This window comes from Atractosteus spatula, chromosome 1, assembly GCF_055471065.1.
Source record: "Atractosteus spatula isolate fAtrSpa1 chromosome 1, fAtrSpa1.hap1, whole genome shotgun sequence".
NCBI classification, from domain to species: Eukaryota; Metazoa; Chordata; class Actinopteri; order Semionotiformes; family Lepisosteidae; genus Atractosteus; species Atractosteus spatula.
Window position 1 is genome coordinate 37742133 of NC_142706.1, and position 25003 is coordinate 37767135.

Here is a 25003-nt window from a genome sequence, read left to right on the forward strand (position 1 = left end):
AGCCGTGTTTGCATCCTTGCAGTCATTACAATACACGTACAACAGCGTGTTCTGTCATATACTGCAGTGACGGACAATACTGTGTTACGACTTTCTTTCGGTTATAGATGGTTTACCGGAAAAGCCCAACCTATTCACGTCACTCAAGTCCTATTCCACGGCAAAGTATGTGAGATATAAATAAACAACCGGAGGATACGGATGCATTCCTACTATAAACGTTTTTTAATGTCGTGCCAGTTTCTACGTAAAGAACTGGCTGCTCCGGTTTCCTCAGTTCAGTCTCATGTCGTGACTGCTATCTTACTAAAATTAGCCTACAATATGCATCACGCAGGTAGAGCACGCCCAGACTTCGCTCCACAACTACGACCCAGAAAATCTTTCGTAAGAACTACTTAGCGTTCTGATGCAATCGTAGGCGGATGAATACAACCTCACAGGAGAGGGCGGTCGCAGTTCGCCTTGTTGCCTGGTGACGGGGAGTGGGGAGGTGGTGAAAAACAGGTCTGGGCGTGAAACTGCGCTACTGTGTTGGCCATTTTGGATCGAGGGGAAGTACGGCGCAGAATAGAACAGCTGCCGCTTGGCAGAGCCGGAATGGCGGCAGACTCGTGAGCCGCGGGTGCCTGACCGAAACCCGGGACAGGACTTGGCAGCGGTCTCGCGCGTCTGTAGTACGTGACGCTGCTGCGGCGGATTCCTGAGCTCGCGCTCGGAACGGCAGCGGGAGACCAGCCGCTCCTCTCCTCCTCTTTCTCCTCTTCCTCTGCGCTGGGCAACGGCAGGTAAGAGACGCCGACACCGCTGCCCGCTGACCGGCGGGCACCCCGGCTCTCCTCCGCAGTTCGTATTGTCTTCACGCAGCGCCCGTTGAAGATTGGAAAAGCGGGAATTCGTGACGCATGTTTTTTTTTAAAAGACGTCTCAGGTCAGCCCGGCCGCTCCTCCTCCTCACCACCACTCACAGTTTGGGGGGCAAGTGTCCCCCGTAGACGCCGGGCAGTGTGCGTTCTTGCCCCGGCGCCGAGAGGTGTACATTTATTTGGAGGGGAGGGAGATGTGTCAGCAATGGCGCAAGCGGGAATGCCGTTTTTTTTTGACGGCACAAGGGTCACTCGCGTCGGGCCGGTAGGACGGGGGCGCGACTCGGTTCAGCCGAGACTCCGTTGCCCGTCCGGCTGACCCGGGCTGCGGAGAGGTGGAGCCACCGGCGGCTTGTAGGACCGACTCCCTCCACCCCCGCCCCCCCGAGTTTTTCAGCTAGAGTGTCGCCAACTCTCCCCGCTTTGTTGGGGGGCGTTTCAAGCCCGTGATCGCGGCTCGTAGAGGCTCCGGCTTGCCCTGCTGGACTGAGGAAGTGAGCGTCGGTGTTTTATGACATGCTTTCGGCTTTCAGAGGTGGGAGACAGTCGTCTTGCTGGTTGATACAGACCACTTTGTCCGGAACACTGTGCCGGTGGCCGCGGTGAAAACAAATGGAGGGCTGAGCGGGGCTGTCAGTTGTGTTGTGTTGAGTTCAAGTAACGGATACGTCCGTGGCCATTGCCCGGGCCTTCCAGCCGACGGACGGCGCCATAGATCGGCGCGGGGTTTTGTGTGTTTTTGTTGTGGAAATTGAAAAGCGTGCCGTGGACATACAGAAATCCTAGTAAAGTGGTGGCGTTTGCGGTGCTTCGGTGTTTTGGCACTGTTGCCGAGAAGCTCCTTATTTTGCCCTTCGGGGGCCTTCTGAGGGGAGTCTGGTTCGTCGTAAGCGGTGACGGACAGGCGGGGCGTCCAACCGCGGCGCCGCTGGAGAGCTGTTCCTCCAATCTGCGGGCAGGACAGAGCAGGTGGGCGGGGCTTATTGCTTTCAGAGCGCTGCTCGCTCTTGCTGCACAGTCAGATGGTTTTGACAGGGGCTGCGCCGACGGGAACGTTTATGCAACTAGTTAGACAAACGCAGGTTTTTACGTGTAACCAACTACCGATTTATGCGAGCAATGGCTGGAGCATTCACGTGTTATGGTGAGTTTGTGATTTTCGTGGTTGATGTCTTTAGATTATCTTTGTATAGGAATGAACTGTGATAGTTCAGTACCACATAACTTGGCCACTAGTATTGATTTGAGGAAGTATAGTTACACCTGAAATTACCAACGAAATAAAACTGCAGGCGATTGTTTTTCCAGATTGCTCACAAGGTGCATTTAGGAGTTAAGATCAAATATTACATAAGAATATAAAGCTACTAATGAGAGAAGACCATTTTGTTCATTCTAGATTGTTTTGTTGTGATTATTTGATCAAATGATATTTTATGTCGAGGTGTCTGAATTTTCTATATTGTGCTAGTTTCATTTTTGCAATGTGAGAAACTCATTATTTGTGGTAGCTTATTAACATGAAATTGTGCTTATTGTTCGTACAGTTGCCCAGCTAGTAAGGAAAGTACTATTCCACTGCGAGTTTAGACTTTAATATAAGTTCGTTGAGTCATACGTATTATTACTGAAGTTATAAGTATTACAACTCAATATCCAAGTTAGTATAAACTCTGAGTCAGACTAGTAGAAAAATACTAAATTTCTCAAATTGCCTGGGATATCTCAAATTATACTGTGTCTCATTTCCATCCTTGAACACAGAATGAAAGGACAAGGTCAGCTCTAAATCTAAGTCCAACTCTGTCCTGCTGCCTTATCAATGAAACCAAACCTTGGTTCCCTTGTTTTCTCTAAGCTATACGTTTTCCATATACAGTCACATCACTTATTTCTTCCAGCTGTAGTCTGCTATAGTTTCTTTTGGGAAGAACGATCTCAGGCAAAGTGCATTCAGTTTTAATTTTAAATGCAGTATTTTTTAAATGTTCAGACAAGGAAACAATATTGTAATGGGGTAGTGTTCAGTTGCAAAAGTTTCTGCACATGGCTATACGTAGCATGTTTCCTTTTGCCTTTAATGCTTTTAATATTTGTGTTTTTAATTAAAATACTTTTAATGTTTTACCTAACCCCATGCTCTTCATATTGTCACCTTTATTTTTCAAGACTTAATTAAATTTGTCTTGCATTTAGATAATATCTTTATTTAAAATGATTTTGTGTACATCAACAGAAGTTAATGTTTTATATGAAACTGGAAAAAAATACAGGCATAAGAGTGATATTTTTATTTGAATTTCATATTGGGAGTCTAATGATACTTTGATTCCTCTGTGATCCTTTAAGTAAAAAAATGCTCTTTGGCTAGTGAAGGTTCAGATGAATTTGAAATTAAACATAAAGACTGGTTGATTCCAAGAGATGCTCTGAAAAGTTTTTCCTTCAATTATGTGACAAATGTTCATAAACCGTAAATGAGAGGATTTTAGAATATCCCTTGAAAATATCCATTGACAGTTTTTGGTTCCAGTCATGGTCTCTTACTTTGTCATAACCCTTGGCTTTGTAATCACTCTTTTTTTCCATTTCAAGTAGAAGGCTAGAAGTTGAAGGTAGGAAGTATGTTGGTGACTTACCCAGCAGGCAGGGTACAATACCCCAGCTGGAGGTTCTGTTGGATGTGTTATAGGGAAGGCACACTAACAAAGTGAAGGGTTTGTTAATGCACATTGCAGTTAAAAAGGTGTTAGCATCCCTAAGTGAGAGTATTGAAATGCAAATGGTGTGCTTTTTTTAGGGGCAACAGTAGTAATATACTGCTCGTGGACACCTCTTCCTTTTATCTTTTGAGATGATGCAAGTCATCATGTTATCCTCCTCCTGTTTTACTGCTCCCAAGCATGGACATGGACAGAAGATGTAAAAACAGCAGAGGTGGTGGCTGGAAACTAGACTTAGCAACACTCAATAAGAGATCATCTGCACTAATGCATTGAGAACACAGAGTGCTTGCTCCCTGGAGCTGGCTGGGTGACTGGCATTGTCCATACAGGTAACAGCCTCCTAGCAAAAGCAGATGACTGCCCTGTACTTGTCTAGGTTTGAACAGATGACATTGGTATATACAGCACCCTTCTGTTCAGCAACAAATTCTGACACTTGGAAACCAAACTGAAGAAAAGGATCGAATAGGTGGTCTTCTCTGGAATCATAAGTGTTAACTTGGAAAACCAACACTTGGCTGAGGACGTAGTTTGCTGAAGAGTTCAGTGACTGGAAACTGTTCTACAGAGAAGAGAAGATGAAAAATCTTGGCAGGAAGATACAAAAAAATCAGGAACCTTTAAATTGGAATGTAAGTGAGTTGAACAAAGAGAAAGAGGACGTAAGGTTTCAGATAGAATCCAAGGGAAAAATAAAATAATTATGATATATTTGGAATCACAGAAACATGGTTAATTAAACTGGTGACGAAAACCACTTTCGGATGCTCTGTGTTCTGGAGTGACGAGGGGGAGGTCTAGCTCTGTTCACCAACAGATATTCACGCACAACAACTTAACCTAGATGAATCAAATCTGTATGAGTCAGATTTATTAAAACACTAAAAAGCATTATGCTACGGATCACAAATAATAAATTTAATAAATTATAGATCAGCATTTTATAAGGAATTCAAAGTCTTGTGTAAAGGAAGATGTGGCATTTTGTCAGAAACTTAAATGGTATATGTGGTTAATGAGTTTTCTCAAGAGTTTTTTTTTCCCAATTACTGTAAATTGAATGAGAAAGTTTTTCCCATCATTCATACACCAGGAAGCAAGAAATACTATTTTCTGTCCCTTAAGAAACTTCTAACAAAGTAGCAATAGACCAGTTTGTGTTCTCTTGCACGTAGGGTTTTGAGAGTGATAATTAGAGGTATAAGATCATCAATATAGAAATAGATCCCTTCTAAATAGTCAAAATAATTTAGAGAAGGTTAATTTACTGTAAGCGTTCTTTGAACAAGCAGTATCAGCAATGGATATGGGCAGAGCAAACAATTAGGTGTATATGGTTTTTCAGTACTCTGCTGAATGTTTCTTACAAAAGATTAATTCAGAAATTAAAGGCATTTAAAGTAATGTGTGCATTTGAATTGGAACTGTTTTATATCCATTAAGCTGTGCAGTTTAGTTGTTTGTGGATGTGTACTACAGCAGAGTACCACAGAGACCTGTGTTGGGACCACTGCCTTTTCTAATTCATACAGATTATCTAGGTTTTATTTTTCAACATCATAGAAGCTGGAAAGGTATTTAAAAAGTGATCTAGAGTTAATGATTAAGCAGGTGCCTGGTAGATGACTAAATCTAGACAAGTTTCCAATACAATATTACATATGATTTGTTGATTTAAGCCTTTGTAATATTGTTTGGAAGATTTGTGACTTACATTTTCGCTATTGAGTACCGGACTTTCAGTGGAGGCAGCATTGTGAAGAGAATCTTTACTGTAATCCTCAGTGGATCCTGTTTACTACAAACAAAAGCAAATAAAATCCCCAAAATGGTTGTAGTGTAAGCCACGAGGCTTAGTGCTGCCCTCTACTTTTTGTGAATAAAGTGCAAAATGCAAAAGCATCCATTTGACCACATGTATACCATCTTAGAATGGGGTGCAGTAGTGCAGGTTAAAGTGTGTGCTGTGTAGTATCGGAATAAGAATTCAGAATAGATAGTCTAGGTAGCAAAACTGAACAGAAAGATACTGGTGGGTGATTTTGTTAACTTCCGTAATTTACTGCAATATACATGACTTGTCATATTGGGTTTATTCTTGGCTAAACGTCATTTGAAAATCTGATTTGCAAGTTTGCTCTCTGGCTATTTCAGACAGGCTTCCTGGCACTGTAAATGCAATGGCTGAAAACTTTATCAAACTGGAAACAACAAAATGTGTGTTAAATTAATATGATCTTAAATTCTTAGTTTTTAATTTTTAAAAGATGACATCTGGATTGAAAGACAATTAAATGTTCAAGACAAGCATAGAACAGTGAAATAAAGGGGAATTGGCATATTGATAGGGATTTGTTGTCTCAGTTTGTTTGAATATGCTTTTAGTAGTTCACTGAAGTTTTTATTTTCAGCCTCAACTCCGAATACATGTACCAACAATGTATACGTCTAATATTTGTAAGGCTTTACTTGTATCATATTAAAGTTATGTTAAAACCTGGTCTCTGAGATATTAGATCTAGGATATAAGAATGAATGAGCAGATCCTGTTGGATGTATTCTCTTGGTCTTGACTGAAGTAAACTTGTGAAAACCCTCAGTCTTTTCCTATAAATTTGTTTTTAAACGCATGAACACAGGTATAAGTCATATCTGGACATATACTCCATCCAGAGTTTGGTTTTGTAATGAACTGGCAGTTAGTTCTAGCTATGAAATAAGGTCCACCAAATTTTGCTTTGTTACCTCTCCAGTCCTGCCTTTTGTTGTAAGAATTTGGATTTTCTCTTTTAACCGACTGTATCCGTGTCCAGATCTCAGCCATTACTCTTTCATTTTTATTTTGCTGTATATTACTGATCTTTCCAATTTTCTCTACTGTGCTGGAGATTCCTAAATGAGAGACCAGCATTTATTGAATTTCCTGATCAGCTAAATAGTCATGGTCCTTGCTTTCCCTGGGTCGCTTGAAAGGCTTAAATCGTCACTCAGTTTAGCAGTAAGCATGCTTGAAATTTCACAAATACTCTGCCCAGCTCCTACAGGATCTGATGACAAATTTAGAACCCAAATTGCTGAGATAGCTATCAAACATCTAGTAGCTTTCTTTGTGTGTGTTTTAAAGAGGTCACAATGAAAGTATTTCTGCTGAAGAAGTTTTTTCATAATTGAGGAGAGTTTAATACTCAAGAACTAGTTTCATCTCTGTCTTCTGAATGTATGGGCAATGTGCCTCTCTTCCTCTTTGTTAATCATTGGTAATTGGATAATTGGCATAGAATTATGATGGCCAGGATTGGAGAACTGAGGTGATATGTATTTCCTGTATGTGAAGAATGATGACTTTGAATCCCCCCCCCACCCCCAATCATATAGAAATCATATTCTTTAGTTTTCTGTTTTCATATCTTAGGGTCAGTAGAACAATATGCCAGAATTTTTTTAATCAAATCCACAAGTTTTAAAATGGCATCAAGGCTGTGTATAGCATGTCTAGATAAACCGTTGCATTGTCTTCAAGAGATGTTGACGTACAAGTCTCAAATCTTTCCTCCATTTGATAGCTGCGTACTGAATTTCATGAAAAGCTCAAATGTATTGTCGGAATTGGAGTGATTTCACATTGAACTTATTGATTCATTTTCTCTACTGAAAAGAAGTTTTAATTATTTGCAGGTGCACTTTGTAGTCGGTTGGGAAGATGTTTTGCCTTTCTTCAGAAGCTCGCATTAGAAGGTTGCTACAGATTGGGTAATAGGGTGCATTATGTAGACTGAGATTTCACCATATTTCCAGAAACATAAAAAAATGGGCGTTTTAATGTGTTTCTAATTATTGTTTATGATTATAATAGAATTAGGTTACAAATGTTAGCCTCTCCTAGGAGAACAGGAATTTTAAAATTTGAAAGTATCATATGAGAAGTAGTCTGGTGTCTGGATATGGGTTATATGGGTTGATATTTTGAATACATTGGCATTGTAAAAAGATGTCGAAAGTTTGAATGGTTTGAAAAATAGCATTCCAGCACCATTTCATGTTCTGTTTATGCGTAAACCTGAAAAGAAAACTCCTGAATTTGAGGCAGTTCTAATTCAGTTTAGCTTAATTTCAAGCCATCCCATGATCTTTCAACCGATAAAAGAGATTAAATTAACTTGAGTCTGCGACACTGGTTGTTGTGAGCAAAAGTCCTGCAGGTTTTGTACAGAAACTTAAACCGTCGGTGATCAGGAGTCTGGGAAGCATGTTAACACCCTGTAAGTGATAGAGTTAAGTCATTTTACAGTTGGCCTGGAGTGGTATCCCATTCATGGTGTATCCTGCTTGGCGCCTGTTGTTTGCCAGGATAGGCTCTGGCTCCCGGTGTTGGATAAAGCTTTTAGAAAATAGATGGATGGTATTAAGACATTCAATCCAGAAGCTAATGAGATAAATTTAGGCTGATGTTTGACAAGTTTAAACTGTTTTGCTATTAAGCCAAAATAATAACAAAGATAAGAATGGCTAATTATAATGATGCTCATATGCTAAAACGAGAGCTGGCACAAAGGATTGAGTTTGATGTGCGAGGCGCAACAGTAAAGACGTCCTCTCGCCTCCTGCTTGAACACATCGTGGAGCTCAACTATGAGAGCACAAGAAGCTGCATGGTGGGCGAGTAATGAAGGGATTACTCCTGACAGGAACACGTATACCGGAAAATACTTAAATCTTGAGCTAACATCAGAACACAAATACCTTTCTTGATTCTGGAATGCTATAAAAAAAAATCAGTTCTAGGAAGATTACATGGTTCACTTTCAAACTGTTTCAGTTCATGGACTAAATTCTACGGGTTGGCTATTTAACACCGTACGGCCTCAAACTGTTATACCAGTCATGCCCTAAGTCTCTGGAAAAGATGCAAAAAAGAATAAATCAAATTCTTTGAACAATTTAAGAGTATACTATCATTAAAAAAACAAGTTACGCCTTTAATGTTAGTGCTCATTTGGGTCTTCCCGTGTACTATTTTAATAATTTAAGCAAAGAAGGTGTTTTGACTGTTGTACTTTTCATGCTTTATGCTGTTAAACAGTGAGAGGCAAGCGTGTACAGTTAAGTACAGTACAGTTCAGCGGGTTTAATTCTTTTAAGGGTATTTACTGTGAGCTAGACTGTAGCGTAAGTCATGAAAGATGGATGATTTTATTGTTGCAAGACTTTTCACTGACAAATGCGTGTTAGGGCTGTAAAAGTGTTTTTACTCGAGAAATGGCAGAATTGGTCAAGTTAGTCGCAGATTCTATTTTTAACCAGCCCTTTATCACCTTTGAAGGATGAATAGACTTGAATTCATTTAGATGTGTTTTTTTAGTGAAATTGAAGAAAATGTAAATGCATCATATGAGGTGACTGTCTCTAGCAATTATCTTTTAATATGTGGTATTTTTGCTAGGTTTTGGCTTTTTTTGTCATGCCTCTCCTTTAAATGTCTTGCGTTTCCAAGGAATTTTCTTTTCCTTGTAAGCACCACCGATATTTGACTGTCAAATATCAGGAACAGGAATGGTGATGATTTAAAGAAGTAATAATTTTGGCATGTACGGCGTCTTATATGGAAAATTAAGTTTTCTGATTCTGTGAAAATGCATAAAACCAAATCCCCCTTGCTTAAGATCAACTAGTAACTTTCTGGTGCTGGTGGAAAGACTAACCAAATTAAGAGCTTGTCCTCATCTCTTCCAAAGTGTTGGAAAAAAGAACCGAATTAGCATCTTACCTGCAAATGCACATGTTCCATGCAAAGCAGGATTGAGCTGTGGTGCAGCGCAGGCTGCTTTATGAACCAGCAGGAACTTGTCGGAGTTCATGCAAAGCATTACTATGAATTTGGCTGGCCTTGTGTAAATGTGGACAAACACTAAGCACTGCTGTCACATGTCAGACTGTGATAGGAGACCTTTCATTGACAGTGACCTGACGGTGATATCCAGCTGCATGGTTTCTTGTTTATATTATTCAAGGTCCAGCACCTCATACTTCATAACTCTGACCTGACATCCAGGAATTTTTTTCTTTGGTCCCTTAAAGTAGCATGTGTCCAGCACGTGGCTTGTAGTTAATGCAGGCATGACCTGTACATTGTTGCACAATAGCCAGGAAATAACCTGAGCCTTAGGAAACTTTGAGGCATCTAAAAATGACACAAGTTCCTTTTATTCTCTGGAGAGAATGAAAATTTGGAGTTAAAGCATTAATTTATGAGTAACAGTAAAATTACTGAACTACGCAGCACAGCATTACACCAATAACACACGCAATTCTGTGCTTTATCTAGCCCTGTAAACTGAAAATGTTATAATATACAAGAGTCCGAAAAGACTAAAAGATCTCATGACTGGATCCCAAATGCAACTAAATTTCCTTTCCTAGAACATGGATGCAATAAGTGAATTGGTATGAGTCTTCCTATTCAGAAATGCATCACTGAACATTTTTAGTCTGAGGGTTCCACAATGTAAGAAATTTGATTTTTTTAAAAAATGACTGCAAGCTCTAAAATATCCAGATCCCTTAACCAGAATCGGTTCTCCAAGACTGACAAGAACAAGGTCCTCTCACATGGCACAGGATTTGAGACAGAGGAGAGTGGTGTTCATTCCTCTCTGTGGTCTCCCCTCTTTTTCCTTTTCTTGTTGTTCCTCTGTATTTACAGTGTGCTTTGTAACTGTTGAAGGTTTACCCTTGATTGTCGTTCTAATGATTTACCACGAAGTTAATTAAGCAGAGTAAATCAAGTCCCCTTTGCTCATCTGTTTGCGAAACTTTTAAACCCACCTGCAGCTAAGCAAACACCTTGTATGATATGCATTGTTGATGCTTTCTGAAGGAGGCATTGATAAGTGCAATCAAGATGTGAACTGCAAATGTTGTTATACATTATACGCCATCCCCTCCTGTTATAGTAGGTACTACATTGATTTGATATTTGGTAGCATGCCAAACTGTTTTGAAGCCTGTGGGGAAGAAGTACTATGGTTTTATTTATTCTTTGGGGTTATTCTGCTACAGAATAATGTCTACAAATATTTTTGCTTGTTACCCAGTTTTAAGTGGCAAATTTAACAGGCTGTTTTTCACAAAGTTGCGTAGTTGCATACTTATAGGGTTAATGTTGAAGTGTATTGTTGTTTTGCTGTGAGAATTTTAAAAGATTAAGGTCTAAGCTGTTTCTGAATCATTAATGCAAAGTTTTTCAGAAACTGAATTCCCTTTTAAACTAGATCAAGTAAGTGACCTAATTTTTGTTACAAATGCAATCAAACTCTATTTCACTCATTTAAAGTACAGTAGAATGTTGCAGGTTGCAGTTTGCCGATCCACTTATTCGCAGTGAGGTTTGTGAGAGTCTTATTTTTCCAGTCATGGGCAAAAGCCGTTGTTTAACTGGTAAGTTGGCAGCAGGAGAAACTTGCTGCTGCCCGTGAGTACTTGGTTTTAAGGGGAGAGGAGATTTTGGGGTCAGCAATTTTTAATAGTGAATGGGGTATCCGCATCAGCTGACTACAAGGCTTCAGTGGAGTTTCCAGAGCATGTTGTTTTGTCAGGAACATAGAAGAGAAGGAATGAGACCGAACAACTGTGACCAAACTCATTTCCAAGGGTAAAAGAATAGCCCCTGGGGTTTAATGTGCTTGCGGCCCAGACTGTAGACTGCTTTTGCTGCCTTTGCTGAAATGTCTCGAGCAAATGCACGGTCCGTCCTGTGCTTATTCACCATGCTGTATAGCTCATAAAAGTAATAAGTGCTTGTGCTGTTATTCACAGACTGGTTTAACAAGGGTTTTGGGCAGGAAGAGGGGGGTTAATTGAAAGAATGTGGTCTTTAAAGTTCTGTTAATCCTAAATAATGCCTAAATAATCCTAATGTTTTGTTTACTGTCAGTTTGTTTTTGAAAAAAAAAAGCACATCCATGCACACAATTTGTAATGCTTTTTTCTTTTGTCAGTAACACTCAATATCCAGGAAAATACTAAAAACTGTGCTGAATTGGTGAACCAAACCACATTGCAAGTTCTTATTCTAGGTTTTTTTAAAGAATAAACTTGTTCTGTGTTTTGCTTTAATACTATTTATGTTTGACATATATTCAGGATCTTAATCATTAGTTATTTCGGTAATTGAACATATAAATGTATTAACATGGGAGCATTTTACCTTATTGCAACACACTCTTATATGAAAATACCAAACAAAAACTCATTCATGAAGCAACTATAACAAAAATACTTTTTTTATTACAGATTTTGCCGGAGGAGGGATTTTGAACTCAACATGAACCTCTTCTGATTGTGAAGCAAACACAACTGGTGTTTTGCCATAGCCGATTTTCTCCATCAGTGAGCCATGATTGAAGAGTGAAGTTCGTCCCTGCAAACAGCAATAAGAAAACCTACATGATTATTCATGTAGCTCCCCCCTTTTGTGTCCCGCTGGACTGAAACTGCATCCAGAGAGGCTCGCCTTCAGTCATCAACCAGAAAATGCCGCGGTACTTCACAATGTCTAACACCTAGTTCGATGCATCCAGTCAGTACCGATTTGGACGGTCCTGCTCCTGAAAGCTACTCAAGCCCCTTTTCAGGCCCTTTTCCTGCTTCCGAAATGTCTCTCCTTCATGCATTGGGCCCGGTGCAAACCTGGCTAGGACAGGAGCTGGAGAAGTGTGGGATTGATGCCATGATCTACACTCGTTATGTTCTTAGTCTTCTTCTGCATGATAGTTATGACTACGACTTGCAAGATCAGGTAGGTTATTTTTCCATGTATACCTGACTTTTAAGCATTGAGTTGGGGAAGATTTGTCTCTGTTGAAAGTACTGTTTGTAAATATGATTTAGTTGCTGAAACAGTTCCTCACTTTTGTACAGTTCCATCTCGCTGCTGCATAACATGGCTTTCCATGTGTTGCCCTGGTGGGTGCTGGACTTTATGTACCAGTTATGTACCTCTTTATGTACCAGTAGCAACACTACACAGTATATGGGATAAAGTGAGAAATGACCCTGCCATTTGAGTTAACGGGAACTTTAGGGAGTCAGATTATTAAAAAGTGTTAACCCAGCCCAGTGCCTTGAGATGTGTAATGACCAAGGCACTCTCCTTAACATCTTATCCAAAGCACTGCAGCAGTGTCCTGGGTTAGTGTGTGAGAAGGGACTAAAGATTCAGTCCTCTCCCATCATGTACTGTCATATTATCCAAAGCACTGCACATATTCCAATCCTGCCACATCCTCTTCTGTAATGTTCTTGAATTAAGTCCCATCCTGTGATATATGGAGAATGTGTATTTGGAGGCACTGTTAGCGTTTTGTGTAGAAAATGTAGGTCTGTGGCTTGTGTAAGTACCTTGTGCAAAACAAGTTTACTAATGTTCCTCCACAAATTCATCTTTAAACAGTTCACCCACAAACCTCAGCTCATTGTTATCCAACTTGTGTAACTTCACTTGAATGTCTCATTACTGTAATGAACCGCTCCTCTCAGGTTTTAAATTAGATCACTTAAGAATGATGATCACATCTCTTATATAAAGAAAATGAATAAAAATCTTAATTTTTCTGATGTACTCCAAAGTTGTGAAACTATTTTCTCAAAATGTAATTCACTATGTGCTTCCTTCATGTTCAGCAGAGTCCACTACCTAATGCAGTTAAATTGAGTGAATATAGATGTTAGGTTAATATGGTAAAACAATTTCTTGCTCCACAGCTTCTTGTGTATTGTATAGGCTTATAAAATATTCTATGTAATGCAGTGCACTGTAAATTTAGTTAAAACTAAATTCACCTGCAGAATAAGCTCTTATTGACATTAGCTGCACACTTAACATATTTCAATTCAAACTTTGTACTTTCGATGTTATAGTTGTAATGTTGCGGCTGTAAGATTTGTACTTCCCAGCAGATTTACAAAACAACGAATAGTGTCTCAGTGTTTATACAGCTGTCAATTGGACAGATAAACATGAGCAAGATACAGGTGATCAAAGGAGTGGTACTAATAGATAACTCAGGTTAAACTAATTCACTGTTAAATCATTAAGTCAGCCATTGCAGAACAGGGATAGTTAACAGTAAATGGACCCTTTTTAGTGAGGTCATGGCCAGCCTCTTTGGAGGTGGATCATGAGATAGAGGTGGCCCCAAGGCAGTATAAATACAGTAAACACTAACAGAAGAACTATACATATCCAACAAGGAAGACTGGACTGTATATTTTTGTCTTTCATCTGACTTGAAACCACATTCTTCCAGGTATTCTGAATACTTTTAAAAGGGGTTGGCTGTCTTACTTGAGGAATTATGATTTTCTGTGTTGTCTTACTCTCCTGCTTTGTGATGTATTGTTTTAAACATGGAAAATGACTCCTGTTCTGTTGTGGGCATGTTTAGTAAAGGAGACCCGGGCAGTATCCTTTTAATAGGGTGCACGTTCCTTTTTGGCCTGTTAAGATGTTTAGATTATAGGGCAAGGGTTATGTTTTTTGTAGCAAACAGGGCTCTGAAATTCACAGAATGAAATGCGAATGAGTGAAATATTTTCTCTGTGTGCTATAGTAATGTCTTAAGTTTACCCCTGGTGACTGCTCCATAAACAAGTTGTTCTGTAGAATAAAGAGCACCTGTGTTGTGTAACTGATGAAATTGTCATTTATATTTGGTTACGTAGCCAGCTGTTGCAAAGAACTTTGGATATTGATTGAATAACTATTTCACAGTTATAACTCTTAACCCACAACAGTACATTTATGCCAAGTTGGAAAAAATGAAATTACCTTTTGGAATTCTGAATGCAAAGAGGCTATTTTACAATAGAGGAAACTTGTACATATCACAGGACAGTCTTTGAAGAGTTGGCTAAGACGCACTGTTTTTTTTGAGGAAATGTTTTGATTTTGTGTTTTGCGGCCTGCAGGTTTACAGGTTTTATGTCTGTTATGGACATTCATCCATTCTGGTTTTATATTTAAGTAAAGGTTTGTATATGCTGCATGTAGTGTACTTAGACTCTTGTGCATTTCCAACATGCCACCTGAACATCATGCAGTGTTGCATTTTTTTTAATGTCAGTATCACATTTAATTAATGATTTTTCAACAAATCTCTGGTCACCTCTGCCATCATGTTTTGGAACAAGAGGTTCAATATTTGGAAAAAAAAGTGGGTTATGGTTGTGATCCAGAGGGAAGAGTGCCACCTGCTGGTTTACAAACACAATTTAAAGCAGCAGTCTTGTTTTCCTCTGAGGCCTCCTGTCTCTGCACATTCCAAACTCAGCCTAGCTTAATGTCTTTCAGGGGTTTTGGACTGTTGCTATATTTTGGATAATGGAACAATAGGCTTTTCAGCAAGCAGTCTACATTCTAACACATTGACATACAAATTGTAACTTACTGTATTAGGTGTAGTCAAACATGAAGTTAATGTGATTTCTTCTTCCATTGTGCAACATTAGAGGATGCATGTTATGCTTCTGCAAATGGGTAATTTTTGCACGGGGTTCTTTGAAGTTCTGCAATATTCTCAGGAAGACCCCTAACTTGTTTTTTTTAATATTACCATATCCTTAAACAAAGTAAAACCTAAAATGTAGGTCTTTAAAGTTATTTCTTCCCATTAGAGTTTAATAAGGGATTTAATTTTTTTCAGACTGACGCTTACGTGCGTGATATTTGAGTTTAGTACTCAAGTGAAATTTATTGTAGCTATGAGTTGAATAGTTTAAAATATGGATTCTGATAGCAGTTGCAACTAAGGTGGTCAAAACACAGGTGGGATAGGTGTCTCACACAGGTGTGCTAGCTTTTATCATTTGTAATTTTTCATAAATACTGGAGTTATGGCAGAAGTCCTTTTCTTCATTGTACATTCTGTAGTTCTGATCAAACTGCTACTGTCTTGAGGCTCATCGTGCATAATTTTCATGCTCTTTCTGTCCCAGTTCTCAGTAAACATCAAGTATCTCAAAAACCCACCATGCAATCTGTTAAACCTGGGACACCACAGACCTAAATACCAAACCTTAAAATTGATCTTTTGAATCTATAGCACCATCTAGGGCCCACGATATTGGTTGGATCCAGCAGTTGTAAGATCTTTATTGATTACTGTCGGAGAAAAGTATTTTTCCCTTTAGCTCCTTGCAAGCCCCGTGATGTTACACTTCCCCCTAGGGGGCGCCACCGCTGATTTGAGAACCACTATTGTTGATGGAATGGGATGATGTAGATAAGTAACTCTTAACCTCTCCTGTGACATCTGAAGTAAAGAATGCAGTAAACAGTGGAATGTCTTTCTTCAGGAAAATGACATCTTCTTGGGTTGGGAGAAGGGAACCAGTAAGAAATGGGGGAAGAGCAAGAAGAAGGGGGCGGACCTTAGTCTTGAGGAAATGAAGAAACAGGCCGCTGTGCGATGTCTGCGTTCTGCATCTGATGAAGTAAGTATCTGCCAGGCTGAATACACAATCTCAGTCAACAGTATATTTTTGCATCTCGTTTTACACTTGTTACATTTCTCATTGCAATGCTTGACTACTTTTCATGGGCTACTTTTTTTAACAATAATTCGGACCCCAAGCCTAAAATTTTTATTTTCTGAATCATTTGTACTTCAGGGGGTCCCAGTGATGTTCTGTACCATAAAATAATTCTGTACACATTTTGAATTTCTATATATTTTCACAATATTATCAAGTTGTACAGTGAGATGAGACTCTTGCTTGTGTTTCATTTGTAATTGTGATTGATTTCAGTTCTGAGGATTTGTACAAGCATCTTATACCTGAACATTCTTCATAAAATATCATTACAACACATACATTAAGCACAAGTGCTTATAATTTTAGCATTTTATATAAATAATGAATATGTAGAGTAAGTATGCTCTTAGTCTTGTGTACAACAGCATGACTTACTGCAGTGCTTTGTTAGATATTGTCAAAAGAATCCAGCTTTTCCATAATGAAACCTTGATGTGATGAGAGTTTAAAATCTGAATGAAATTGCAACATTGTTGACAAACCTTGTGCACTTTTAAGATCATTGTGCTTCTTTAGAAGATGTTTAAACAATACATTCTTCACTTGGGTTTCTCACAGTGTTATAAGTACAGTATTCATTTCCATATTGTGTTGTGATCATGGTTTCAGTGGTTAGAAATTAACTAAGACCTGGTATAAATGATTTGGTGTTGAGATATGGCAGCGCTAATTTTTCTAAGTATTTCAGTATCGCTATGAGCTTCCATTTTAGATATATTTTTGCTCTGGAAACAAGTGTATTGTTTTTTCGCACATTCTCAATTACAGAGGTTTTTCTGCATTTTGCATCCTAATGTAGTGGTTTCTGTAGTACTCAAATTGGGGTAGTATTAGACCACAGGCTGATCTTCATTGGAAGATTCCTAAATACACACTTACTGCTTAGTAACAATAAATCCATTTGACAGCAATTGGCCTTATTGTCTTAGTGTTTTACAGCTTATCTGATATTGTCAGTCTCAGCTTCTGCCTAAGCCGAATGAGACAGGACCACAGTTATATTCCAGTTAAATGTTTCTAAACAATTTTTAAATGATTCAAAAACAGAAGATATAATACAAATGCAGGTTGTTGCATATGATTCACATTTAGTGTCCTGAAAATGCATTTTTTAGTAGTGTTAATTTGGTCATTGTGCTTAGATTTACATTTTTTGTGTAACTGGTATAAATTAAGTATTATGATTTTATATGATAAAGACATTAAAGCAATTTTTAAGGAAGACTGTGATTGCATAATTGTTGTAAGTAGACGCAAAGCCTTAATTATAAGCACGATGAATCCTGATTAGTATGGAAAAATATTCTAAACATAAATACAGCCCTCTTCATCAAAGAATTGGAACAGAATATTTTAATGTTACTTTATATTGACCTGATCTTGTTTGTTTTACATGTACATGCACTCCATGCTTCCCAGCCCCTGACCTATTTACCTACATTCTACTGCTTAATTTGTGCCTTATGTTGTGTCACAAAATGAGCCCTTTGAAGATCTGGTTTACGTTTCAGTTTTGTCATGTTTTGCTTTCTATGTTGGAGGTCTTTGCACTTGTGAACTGCTTTGTATTTGCAGTTTGTAATCAAGAACATATTTAAAGTTATTCGTCATGGGCACCAGGAGAATATTTTTTCTTTCTAGTGATTTTAAACCTGGTTAAAATTGATCTGAATCTGAAATCTACATGAAGATTACCTGCTAAATTGCAATTGCCTGTTTTCACACTAGTACTGAACCTAAGGGGTCTCTTTATGCTGATTGCTGATGTAAACTCTTTGTAGAATTGTGTGCAATATGTTTATCCCGTAATGCATGCATTGTTGTTAATATGTATTATGTGTGAATTTCTCATACATTCAGTGTGAGTTTAAAGAGATTGGGTAAAATGAACACCTTTCAGTTAAAGGGAATGAATGTAATGGTTTTATACATGAGATGGCTCTTAGAAAGAGAGTAAAATTAAATCTTGGGGAGCTTGAAGATTATTTCACTGCTAGTATTGGAATAAACAGTCTCTGGAGGTCTGGCATTCTGCTCGGTGGTCTATTTTTTACCAGTACAGGCTGCACAGAATCCTTCTCTGCGCAGTGTGCAGCATGTCAGCTGACTTGAGTGTTGGGTACAATAACGCAGGGGGAAATACATGGCTGTGATAAAACTTTTCCTTTCTTTGACTGGCATGGTAAGAAATGATATCTTCTATTGAAATGATAGCTTTAGAGATTTTTCATTTTCAAATATTTTTTTAATTGGTTTTACAAACTGCAGTGTTTATCTGGTGTAGAGCTTCACCCAAGCAGAAGCTTTTGTAGTTGTTTTTTAAATGACTGGATAATGATACAAACGTTTAAGGTTTGAGAGGTCTTAAAAAATCTGTATTTAAATCTCATTATAGTTTTCAGAAGTAGTTGATGAAGTTAATGCCTATTCCTCTTGTTTTAATGTTATTAGAAAATAAGTGAGGAGGCCAGAAGTTTATGCTTAGTCATTTTCCTGTACTGTTTCTTTCATGGATCTAAAATTAACAGCCAGCACAGAGCTCATTGCTTCAGTAGACCGCTTACTTGATCCAGAGTTTCAACTGACTTCAGAAATGAAACCTTCGAAGTGTAGTCTTTGTTTTTGATATTTGTTTCTGAATTTGGATGTCGGTATCCAGCTTTTGTCAGTTATCATAGATGCTTTCTTTTGAGAACTGAAAGTATGTCTGACATTGTTTGATTATCTGAACTTATCAGATCACAAAAATGAAAGCACTTTTTGTTATTTTTAAAGGCTTATATTAGAGCGGTTTGTACAATGGTTAATGGTTAATGGTTTGTCTCATGGTTAATTTATCTCTTGGTGACTTCAGTAGCATTTGTAATTCTGTTTGTGATTTTTTTTTCAATGAAACATTTATAAATAAGAAAATAAGGGGCAATGAAATGTTTTTCAAAAAGCTTGTCTTGATTTTAGATGTTTGATTGTAATATCAGTAACATTCTTCAGGCAGCTTTAAGAAATCTTTTTTGGAATGTTCAATCATAATGCAGTTGTAATGTAATAATGCAATAATGTATATTCTTCAGTGATATATGAATTCAGTAATGCAGACTTTTTAGTAAAGGTCATTTAATGTTCTGATTTCAACATTTGATCTCTTAATTCATGAAGGTTTTGTACTACGTATGATTGTTAGTAATTGTTTTTTTTGTTTGTTTGTGGCAGAGCTCTGGCATTGAAAGCTTAGTTGAGGAGCTTTGCTCCAAGCTCAAGGATCTTCAGAATAAACAGAAAGGTCTGTATTTTCACTCATCCTTTCCTAAGTACGTGTTAAATAAGATGAGAAAAACATTCACGTAAGAATTATATGATGAGAACGATAGCACTTCCTTGCATTCCAACATTCCAAAGTGGGAAGAAATTAATTATAACAAATGCTGATTACGACAAAAGTTCCACCTGTTCTCCCAATTGTAATTTTGTATCCTTGTGATCAAATTATTAATATATTCTTATGTAAATAATCCTTTATAGTGACCCAATTTTTAGACCTTAAATAATGGAGTTCAGTTTACACACTATACTTCTGTTTCATGAGTTTGAGCATACTAATCAAGTAGGTTGTTAGAAGTTCATAATTGTTAGAAGTAATTTACCCTTTTTCTTTGTAGAAGAAAAACAAACCAACAAGAAATCTGAAGGATCTCAATCTCCTGAACCCGATGAATCTCCTTCATCTAAAGATCAAGTTGAAATGTAAGTAGATGTATTTTTTTAAGATGGCTTATTTTAGTTGTTTACATTGCATGTGTATGTTCACACGCGTTTATAGCTGTAATGATAATTTGGTAATTATAGCTCATCCAGGATAATAATGTGAGAACAGCTTGTCTAATTAGCAAATTTCTGAAAGTCAAATAAAACTCCCCTATCGTAGCATGTTGAGTGTGGTCATATGATAAATGTAATTTTGTCAGCAACTATTATTCATGAAAGTATTGTACACGAAAATCATGTTGTGCCAGGAGCAAACACTTACACAAATAGAACAGTTCCAATAAACATGAATACCTTTTCACATAAACAAAACGTAGCCTCATAGTGATAACTTAATCATATAAAGAAAATTCTGAGATTTTCTTAAACTTAAAATCCATTTTTTAAATTAAAATATGAGTTTTTAAACTCATAAACGTGATTGTTGCACTGTTTTATTCACTTCATCATAAAAACTGCTCATTAACCTTCTACATTTCTTGGTTGCAGGTACTATGAAGCCTTTCCACCTCTGTCAGAAAAACCTGTATGTCTTCAAGAAATAATGACAGTGTGGAATAAGGCAAAAGCATGTGCATATTCAAGTTCATCTTCTACTGCTCCTCAAACAAGCACCGACACCTCCTCCCCAAAGGATTGTAATAGTGAGGGTGAAGCTGGAAAAGAAAAAATTGATGCTTGTTGCGCACCAAGTGAACGACCCCAGCAGAGACGAAGTAAAAAGGAAAAGGAGAACCGATACTATAACAGTGTGGTGGAAGAAAGAGCTGTTCAGAGTAAGAAACAGATAAGGCACAGGTCTGAAGGAAAACTACGCCCTCGCTCTTGGTCATCTGGGTCCAGCGAAGCAGGCTCTAGCTCCAGTGGGAACCACCGCGAGATGAGAACGCCCATAAAATCGGTCAAAATCAGGCATAAGTCAAGGGAAACCAGCAGAAATAAAAGGGGGAGAAATGGGCAGGTGAAGTTAGCATTAAAGGCTTTTGACAAAGAAGAGAGAAGAAACACCGGTGGGAGCAGCAGCAGCAGTGGTCCCACTAAACAGCAGCTAAACAAAAAGGGGAAGCGGCCGTTAAAAGAAATCCGAAAAGAATCCGTCTGTGGTGAAATTAAAGAACTAGCCTTTGAGGCAAGAAATAAGGAATATAAGGAAGAACCCTTATGGTATACGGAACCCATAACTGAATATTTTGTCCCCTTAAGCAGAAAGAGCAAACTAGAAACTAAGTACCGTAACAGGCTGGATTCACACGATGTTTTTTCTCCATCGACGGATGTTGAAAAGTTGTCGGAGAGGGTGCAAGGAATTTGTATCGCCAACACAAATTTTCAGCGCGCATACCTCGCCGCAGGTACTTTTGTCGATGGTCATTTTGTGGAAATGCCTGCAGAAATTGAGGCTGCTGACCTCAATGGGACCTCAAGCTGCCCTCAACCGGGGGATAGTAGAGATTTAGATGATGAGCATCTGTCTGAATTCACTCACTTCTACGAAGTAGATATTTATCAATCCATATTGGATCCTAGTGCCTCAGACTCTGTACAAGAAAGTCGAATCCTAAGCATGATTCGGCAAAAAAGCAAAGAACAAAGAGACTTTGAGGCAGATTGTTGTGTAGTGTTAGATGGCCTTGAGCTGCAAGGGGAAAGTGCAATAAGGGCAGATTCGCATGGATCTTTTGGGGCTGATGGATTTTTCTTGCAAGATTTGGAAAACATTGCTCAAGTTTGGGAATGTTATTCATCTTCTAGCTCTGAAGATATTGATGGAGAAAGTTTTGCAGGGGATTCTCCCATTCGGCTCTCCCCCATATTGGACAATACAGTATTCAACCCAAGCAGGTTTCCTGGAAACCAGGAAGAGTATTTCTCAGAGGCCAATGAAGCACCTGGTTTAAACTCTTCTTGTTTTTCTCTCTTTGAAGTGCAATACGATAGCCCCACTCTACCTTTTCCTTGTGACTCACTCACCCTTGGTCATGACACCACAGATTCTAGTAGCTGTATAGAGCCCTTAGGAAATAAACAGTCTCGCTTGTTAATATGGACCAAAAATAGTGCCTTTGACGAAACTGAACACTGTTCAAATCTTTCAACACGAACCTGTAGTCCTTGGTCACATTCGGAAGAAACTCGTTCTGATAACGAGCAAATGAATATTCAGTCAGAGGAGTCAGCACAGTTCGTCACGGAAGAGATTAATTGTATAATGCCATCAATCTCCTCTAGATACCTAGAAGATGAACTTTTGGACTTTTTACAAGAAGACAACTGTCATTGTGGTGATGGAAAGGTATGTTCAATTTCCAGTCAAACTTTAAAAAAAAAGTCTAAGTTGGAGTCCGTTTGTGGAATACCGCTAGAAAAAGATGAAAGCAAACCTTACGGAAGTGCTGGCATTTTCACTAATGATATACCCCAACAAAGTGACAACTACAGCTCAGGGATAATAAAGGATATATGGACATCTATTGGAGACGGAGATTCAGCAGTAACCCTAGAAGGAGAAAAGGTAGATGAGGGATTGTTCTCAGAAGACCCAAACTACCACTGCTGTTGTTTAGACATGGATGGGAAAGCGGGGTCCCTCCAGGTGTCTCAGAAAAAAGCAGTTCAGCGATCTGAGTATCACTTATGGGAGGGTCAAAAGGAGTGCTTGGAAGAACAGACACTTATAAAAAATGAGCTTTCCAAGGTAGATGGTGGAGATTATACCACACCATCAAAACCTTGGGATGTGAATCCTGATAAGGACAACACATTCATTCTTGGGGGAGTGTATGGAGAGCTTAAAACCTTTAACAGTGATGGCGACTGGGCCGTGGTGCCACCTAGACACACTCGTGGTAACCTGCTACAATGTGCAGCTACGGATGTTGTCACAATAGCTGGCACGGATGTTTTTATGAACACCGGAAATTGCTTTGCTCCTGGTCACAAGCCTTTGTGGAGGCCTTTGGTTTCGTTTGGGCAGTGTGATCAGGCTGTGAAAGGAGGAGATGGATTGAATAAGGGATTTTCTTTCATCTTCCATGAAGATTTACTAGGAACCTGCAGCAGCTTTCGTAGTGATGAACCAGGACTGGATTATTCATTCTCCTCCTTTGACTTGAAGAATCCATTCTCTCAAGTTCTTCATGTGGAGTGCTCCTTTGAGCCTGAAGACATAGCCTCATTCAGCCCAGGTTTCAAGCCCAAATCAATACTGTGCTCAGATTCAGAAAATGAAACTTTCCACCCTCGCATGTATGGCATCAACAGAACCCAGTACAGGGCTATCCGTATTTCCCCAAGAACTCATTTTCGACCAATTTCTGCCTCTGAACTCTCTCCTGGAGGAGGAAGCGAGTCAGATTTGGAATCTGAAAAAGACGAATTGAGTCTTCCTATCCTCTCTCAGACAGATGTGTTTGATGATCCACAGGCAGATCTCAAACCGTTAGAGGAAGATGCTGAATGTGAGGGTCCATATTATGGAAAGCTAGAACTTGAGTCTGGAAAATTTTTACCAAGGTTAAAGAAGTCAGGCATGGAAAAGAGTGCCCAGACTTCATTAGATTCGCAAGAAGGTCCTATTTCCCTTCTGCCGATAGCTGAGCAAGAAGTATGTTTAGACTGTGAAATGGAGGCATCAGCTGGGAGCATAAAAATTGAAGCGTCTGTCGAAGAACTTGAAACAGACGAAATGCCTAAAGAGGATGGCGAGGCATGCAAATGTTCAGAGGCCGGTCAGTGTTCCACTTATGGGAAAGCCTACGAATTTGGCAAAGATTTGCAAGAGGTAGGAATTTTTCTGAGCAGTTATGGTTATTAAATGTTTTTCATGTTTAACTAAAATTTAATTTTGTGTGGTTCATTTCAGATGACCTATTTAAAAATTAACGTTATTCCTAATTTCAAAGGGTACATGTTCAAAAAGGACAAAATACATTCTTCACGTATCCTAATTCACATCCTAATTTACATTAGAAATTTCAGATTACAGATTTCATATTAGAAAAGAACAGTAGAACATTCCACCCTTTTTGAATAAAGTTTCATGGAGTTCTCATGTGTAGCCTTTTCTCGTATCCATTAATGTTTCTTGTATGCCAAAACCAATTTGAATTACATTTTCCTAATTAAAGTTTTGAATTTTATATATCATGTGAAATTTAAATAGCTAATATTCTGCTAGCTTTGTCAGATTTTAAGTGTTCACTTCATAAACTTAGGCTATGAGGCCCATCTCGTCTCTTGTTTTCTTATCCAGATGCTTTGATACAGTTCTTATGGGTTTATTTGAATTTTTTTTCAGATTGTATTTCTGTGTAAATTGTATGAACCAGGAGCCAATTTCCAGTTTAAGATCTCTCCCTTTTCACGTGTGAAATGTAGCAGAAATGTAACTTGAGCATTTTAGTCAGATATAAGGAAGAACGTCTTAAGCTGAGTGTGCTGATGTTGATTGAAATATGTAGATGTTGGAACCAAGAAATACAAAAGATTAAACAAAGAAGTCAGTGACTTGTTTCAGTTGAAAGGGTTCATTTGAAATAAAAACTAGCAGATTCTGAACCCCTACGTCCAGAAATAAGAACCACTGTTATACATAATAGATGCAAAAAAGGCACACCAAGTGGTATATGCAAAACCAAGGGTCACTAAAGCTTATTATTTTAGTTTAAAAGCATGAGTCTTTAAACACATTTTGAGTCATATTTTGGACAAGTTCCATAAACATGTGAAAAGCATTTTCTCTTTCCTGTCTCAAAGATGGGAGTAGAAGGGGGATCTGACCACCTTCGGGGCATTTCTGTAGACCTGCTGATGTTGTGCAGATGCCTGTAACTGAACAGTCAGCTCAGTCTTCCTCCACACCTGCTTATGATGTTAGTGTGCTACATTCATAGAGTGCTGCTTATTTGTGTGCCAGGGGAAGAGCGATAGAGTAATCTAGAAGCTAGATTATCAGTAACTTTTGTTAAGAGTGTCTTTGTAAAGAGCAACAGAATCCCAAAGTAAAATAGACTGAGCTACACCAAGTGGAGTTTTTGTGATCTTTTCCATCAAATGTGA

The 25003-nt window shown here is 38.5% G+C and overlaps 1 protein-coding gene across 4 annotated transcripts in view; it reads left to right on the forward strand.

Moving 5' to 3' along the window:
- Window positions 1-674: 674 nt before the first annotated feature.
- The window catches only part of kiaa0232 (KIAA0232 ortholog), a 32256-nt gene continuing 7927 nt past the window's right edge, over window positions 675-25003 (forward strand). Inside the window, exons 1-6 of one of the 4 annotated variants that reach the window (XM_088937230.1) lie at window positions 675-788; window positions 11882-12386; window positions 15944-16081; window positions 19394-19463; window positions 19840-19924; window positions 20435-23726. In XM_088937230.1, the coding sequence (XP_088793356.1) occupies window positions 12159-12386; window positions 15944-16081; window positions 19394-19463; window positions 19840-19924; window positions 20435-23726 (3813 nt within the window). In that variant the 5' untranslated portion in view covers window positions 675-788; window positions 11882-12158. Of the gene's footprint in view, window positions 789-1283; window positions 1402-11881; window positions 12387-15943; window positions 16082-18279; window positions 18366-19393; window positions 19464-19839; window positions 19925-20434; window positions 23727-25003 lie in introns of those variants that run through there. The other 3 variants (XM_088937312.1, XM_088937396.1, XM_088937479.1) reach the window with 3 other exon arrangements.